This window comes from Aphelocoma coerulescens (assembly GCF_041296385.1).
Source record: "Aphelocoma coerulescens isolate FSJ_1873_10779 chromosome Z unlocalized genomic scaffold, UR_Acoe_1.0 ChrZ, whole genome shotgun sequence".
NCBI lineage: Eukaryota > Metazoa > Chordata > Aves > Passeriformes > Corvidae > Aphelocoma > Aphelocoma coerulescens.
The window spans coordinates 39396778-39402777 of NW_027184085.1; the positions used below are offsets into that span (position 1 = coordinate 39396778).

Genomic DNA, 6000 nt, shown 5'->3' on the forward strand with positions numbered 1-6000 from the left:
TGTAATTGTAGGGCAGAGTGGGAAGCTGTCTGCAGTCACCACATTCAAATAATTGGAGCTAGCCAGTCAAATAGTATTTGAGGCAATCAGGGGTAAATCTTACATGATTGAGGGCTCTTCTGGAGCCCTCATACAGGAAAGGCGACATGTTTCATATCCTTTCTCTGACATTGGAGTGTAAAACCTACCTCTCCGGCCTTCCAGTAAGGTTCCCTGACCCCAGACTAGGGCTAACTCAACTAGAGTGATGTCTTTTAATTAGAGCTTGGCTTTTTAGCAGAAACAAATATTCCATAACTCACTGCGTAGGATGATGTGGACAATGTTTGTCTCCTGTGCATGCGTTTATCCAATTTTTGTTTAGCAAAAAGAGGACTTTCTTTAAAAGGACTTTGAACAACTATTTCTTCTCCGTTCCCCCACCCCCTCCAGCAAAAAAGAAAGAAACCAAGTAATTCTACCGCCTGTCCATCTACATCTTTTTGGTAGCTAAATATGTTCTGAAACCTGGCCCTTTGCCATGGTATCTTACCTACATTGAAATTCAGTAAATCTTTGAATTGTAAGCTAAGGAAATGAAAATGTAGCTTGGGATTCAGTTCTTCTGAAGTCATTATTCTTTTTTCTCTTTGCTAATAAAAAGAAACAGTAATAGAGAAGTTAGTTTTGATGATTGCTTTCTAGGTTATGTGAAGGAGGTGAATTGAATTAATTTCTTGAAAGCTGCTTTTGTTTCTAGTTAAGGGTGTCAACATAACACATTTTTCCTTCTTTATAATTACAGGAGACAATTTGAGGAAATGGTATCCCACTTTAATATGGGATCAGTGAAAAAGCTTGCAGAACATATTGTAAAAGCTACATCAGAAACCAGGCAGAAGATGTTGAAGGAATTCTATGTTTCCAAGCATCCAGAGATGGAGCCTTTCTTCTCAGTTGAAATACCAGCACAAGCTTCATGTGACTGTGAGGAACGAGAACTGGGCACAACACACTCCAGAAAAAGAAAATCCATTGTTAATTTTGGAAGATCTAAGTCTAGACCTTCATCAGCTAAAGGACTACTTCTGAGTGGAACTACAGAAACACAGACCCAAGAGAGCCATAAAGGAGAACAGCTTCACAATGACTCCTACTTGCAAGATATGTTTGTTGATGCAAAATATAAACAATCACCCACTGTTGCTGCTCAACATATTGAAAGAAGAAACAGTCAGGCATTCAGGGATTTTATGGCATCTGGCTCATTAAGCAGTAAATCAGAAATAATTGAGGTGCTGCCTATAAAAAGTTGTGAAGGACAGCAAGACTCAGAAGGAACACAGCTGCCAAAAAAAAGATCCCTGTCTCAGTCAGAAAATGGAGAGAGAAAAACTCAGATTTGCAAGAAGAATTCTTTTGTGGACTTACTTGGAGATACCTCTATTCTTGATGACATCTTCAGAAATGATGGAAATGGGTCTACAGGACCACCAAGGAGATTCTCTTCAGGACTAGCAGAAAAATCAAAGGGGAGACCAAAAGATTTCTGGGATATGCTGAATGAACAGAATGAGGAGAGCCTCAGAAAGCTCACAGATATAGCAGTCATAGAGAAACTTTGTGAAAGATCCCCTCATTCCGCAGTGGCAGAAGAGAGAGAAGTGTGTGAAAGTTCTCTTTGGAAAAAAAATGAAAATTTTCTATGGAAAAAATACAGTGCAGATGATTGAGATGAACTATCCACTGCTAAATCTTACAATGTATTAAAACAAAAGTTTTCTATGTAAGTTGCACTATAACTGTTTTATTTGAACTTTGACAGCACTATGCCACAAAACATGATAATTCCATGAAATTAAAGGTAAAATGATGGATTTGTATTTATAGTGATATAGAATTTTACAAGTGTGAATTTGTATGCAATTACATATGCAATGTATAGTACATATGTGCATAGTCGTGCATATGTATTATATATTGTAACCTATAATATATAATGATTTTATATTAAAGTTTTTTAGAATTTTCTAAGTGCACTTTGCTTTCTGTAATTCTGTTTATATTCCTAGGCTCAATAGCAGTACTAAGTAATTTTTTCCCTTTACTTAAATTTGGACATTGTCAGTCATCTCAATGCAATTTAAAGATAACAGGATTTGACAATGATACTGCATATATTTTCTGAGGTACTAGAGACTGGAGTATGTTCTGAGATAGGGATGATGTCTTTGTGTCTAATTGCTTTTGATGGATTCCCATCCTCCATGATTTTGCTCAGTCTCTGAAGCTGTGGACCTTTTAAATTTTCATAGTGTCCTATAACAGTGAGTTTCTCAGCTTGGTTGACGTGAAGAACCAGCAGGTTTTTTTATTTGGTCTTTCTCATTAAATAATGTTAGGTGTCAAATTTCATCTCATTATACTTTCATCTCCCTTTTTTTATTTTTATAGACTTCTGTCATGTTTTTGTCAGGGAATATGCAGCACAATATATATGTTGGAAATACGCAGTACAGCATATATGTAGTGAGGAATTTCAACATGCTGACAGGTTATCATCTTGTGGAATGCTGGATGTAATAAAACTTCCAAATAAAAACTATGCATCACAGATTGGAAGGGTGATTGTAAGATACTCAGTGTCATATCTTATTTGCCAAGTAGTCTCACATTTTTCAATGCTATGGGATCATGTGAAGAGTACTTTGTAGCACATAACCAGAAGAGGCCAGGGCTTCATGTTGCTCTGGAAATCTTAACCCTAATTTTTGATTTTTGTAAACATTAGTATAGGGGTTTACATTGAGTATACTGTATAAATTGTTTTATGTGAAGGGTAAATGTTATGAAATTTTAAAACCTTGGACACTGAACCTGCACAGCAGCAGTCTGTGAATGGTGGTAGTTTTTGTGGTCTGGAAGACTGCCCAATGGAAAATAAGCTTAAATTTGATCTGAAGCAGCTTCTACTTTAGGTCATGGGAAGCTGTTGTAGACTACACTCTGTCTCTGTGTTAACCATTGTGCACATATTATAAGTGGAAGCCATGTAAAATCCTGATTGTGAAATCTGACTTAACTAAGGAGCTGAGTATTTAATATAAATGTTAAGTAATAAAGCCTTGGGTTTTAAAGGTAGCTAACATAAGTAAGATTAATGTGTTCCCTAGCTTTTTCTTACCTTGAATCTATGCTGTTACCACTTACTTTATTGTACCAAATGGTATAATGGTCAGTTGCAACAGCTTTTCAAGAAGAAGTATGAACTAAGAAAATAAAAAAAGAAGCTGTAAACTGTTAGTCATTGGTACATTTGAATTATGTACAGCTAAAGGAAGTCAGCTTAAGTCAGGGAATACTTACACCCTCATTGATGTTAATAAGTATGACATAATTAAGGCCTTCTGTTCATGGCATCAGTATTGATTTTCTTTACAGGTTAGGATTCTTATGCTTAGAGAGGCAAATTGCTCCTTAGGTAAGAAAGAGAACATTTGGTGGAACAAAAAATATGGTTATCAAATAAAAAATTTGCTGCATAGAGGAAGGGAATAACCCCTTTGTGTCTCTAGCCAAAAGAAGTTAAGTGGCTTAAATTTCACCAAAGATAATTCAAGTTAGATACAGGAAAAGAAACTCTGTAGGGAGTTAGGAGGTTGTGTAGTGCCAGTATCGGGCATAATCAAGAATAGGAGAGAAAAATACCTGTTAAAAGTTGCACAGATAAAACTGTCGGTTTTTTAGGCCAGAAGGAGGAACCGATAACCTTCATCTGTGGGCCAGAAGGGGCTAGATAACCTTGTTGATTTCAGCTGATACCGGTGTACTGAAGGGAGGCTTCAGCTTAGCACCATGTTTGTCAGTCATGGTGTGAATCAACCTATCTAGTAGATACTAGAGAGGGCAAAATTGATTGAGGTAGGTAAGATTTCTGTTGATTCCCAAGTATGAAGCTGTCATCATTTTCCTGAAGTAATCAGAAAATTACGTTTCTCTTCTAAGGTGAAGGTATGCATAAATCAAAACTTCTATAGATGTGCATGTTTTGTTCACATGTATGCCAAATACTGACAGTATATTTGTGGAAATCTATTTGTTATATGCAATTGAACTGAGCTATGGGAAGATGTCTTGAAGTAAGATTTATGTCACTCTGTAGCTTCTTGCGAATATAATGTGTTTTACGAGGATAATATGACCTAAGCCATAAATACTGTGATTTAGAGCCCTAGGGATCTGTCTGTAAAATATTGTCATGAAGAAGATGTCTGTGTAATTTTAAAAAAAGAATCTGATCAAATTTAAAAAGAAGCATTTTACCTCCATTCAAAGACATAGTCTTCAAATATTAAAACTGAAGACATCAATTCTTAGAAATTTGTGGTTATCATTTTGTTTGGCTTTGAAAACAAGAACGGTAGTGTGGAGTTCATACTTTCATATACAGGTTCCTGGACAGTTGCAGGGAGCCATGGACTACAGGAAAACTCTAACAGCCTCCTGGCATAAGGAAATAGCTTCATGGTAGTGGTCACCTGATCTGAATATAAATCATCCAGGAGATGGAGTGTCATCGCTTTCATGTGGAAATGGCTTGGTAGGTTTTACTGTTCTTTATTGCAGTTCCCTTGTTCTTTTACTCAGTGGAGTTCCTATTGGTCTGGCTGTGGGTCCCTGACCTTGCAGGTGGTAGCAGTATTTCCTGTTGCCTTCAATGGAAATTCTTTGACTGGAAAAAGATTAGGTGAAATAGTAAGAAATCTGTCTCTGTCTATGCTAACAAATTCAGCTATCCCAACAGCCACCTTACAAGACCTAGTTAAAGACACAGTGTTCTGAGTCTGATTTGCAGTGTAGTTTGGATTGTAAATTGTTTTGCACACTGGGGCTATACTTAGAACTGCATTTGGCAGCAGGTGTGTGGTACACAGATTTCATATTTGATCTGGGGGAGGGAGACTGGATAACTTCAGGTAATGAATATGTTTAAGAAAGTCTGGGTGTGGATGCAAACATTTGTCAACGCATTAAGGCAGTTCAAAAGGATGCATTTGCTTAGCTTTAGCAGGTCATGACTTCGAGCACCAGAAGGCAGACTGATGCCAGTGCCGTGGCTTCAGCATGCTGAGTAAAACCAGCATTAAGAGGAGAGGGTGATTGATAATAGCATAATCAAAGTATCACATATTCATACATATTCAAAGTATTACATATTCAAAGGTAGTAACACAGTTACTACATAAGAAAAAGATGACCTAAGTTACTTCCTTAGAAATCTTAACTGCAGGAGGAGAGGATTTTATTCTTTGAAGGAAGCATTTAACTGCCTTTGCTGCTACATATTTTCCCAAACCTGCAGTGTGCTGCATATCTTATTCACTGTATACCTTCCAGCTTATGCAACAAATGAGGTAATACTGTTACAGATACTCTCTCTCCTTGTGTTTGCACATTCTCTGATTCAGTACATTGTGACTTGGTCCATTCTATTAGAAAAAGAGTAATGACCACTTAAGTAGAATGCCAGAATCTACCTTCCTGATGAGGGTACCTGAATAGTAGGTAATTGGTTAGGGATGACTAAGGAGATGCAATTTCTGCTATTGAAAATGGATGTCTAGATAGCAGATGAGAGAGGCAGGCATTGATTCAGAGCATTTAAGAGGCATTCCTCTTGTCCTGTAGATGATGTGTAGATTGTAGCAGGGTCCTCGTTAGTCTGTATCTTGTGTGTGGTTCTGACAGCTGATCCTGAAAGAGGAAGAAAATACATCTAAACAGATTATTGGAGGGCTTCAGAGTTGTTTGCTTGGCATCCTAACCTTTGTTTAGTTGGCATCCAGAAAGCTGAATTTCCTTTTCAAAGACCAAATGAAGATTGTACTCTAATATAAAAGACATAATTGAATGTAAGCATGATGGATATGCATGATATTTGAGGACAGATTGCCTCAGTTGTTCTCTGAGTTTGCCTGAGCTGGGAGGATGGAATTGAGTGTTCAGAACCTGACCTAGTGT

The 6000-nt window shown here is 37.2% G+C and overlaps 1 protein-coding gene across 1 annotated transcript in view; it reads left to right on the forward strand.

Moving 5' to 3' along the window:
• The window catches only part of ERCC6L2 (ERCC excision repair 6 like 2), a 55977-nt gene extending 51674 nt beyond the window's left edge, over positions 1 to 4303 (forward strand). The window contains exon 19 of the mRNA XM_069001416.1: positions 785 to 4303. Coding sequence (XP_068857517.1) covers positions 785 to 1712 — 928 coding nt within the window. The 3' untranslated portion in view covers positions 1713 to 4303. The remainder of the gene's footprint in view (positions 1 to 784) is intronic.
• Positions 4304 to 6000: the final 1697 nt, after the last annotated feature.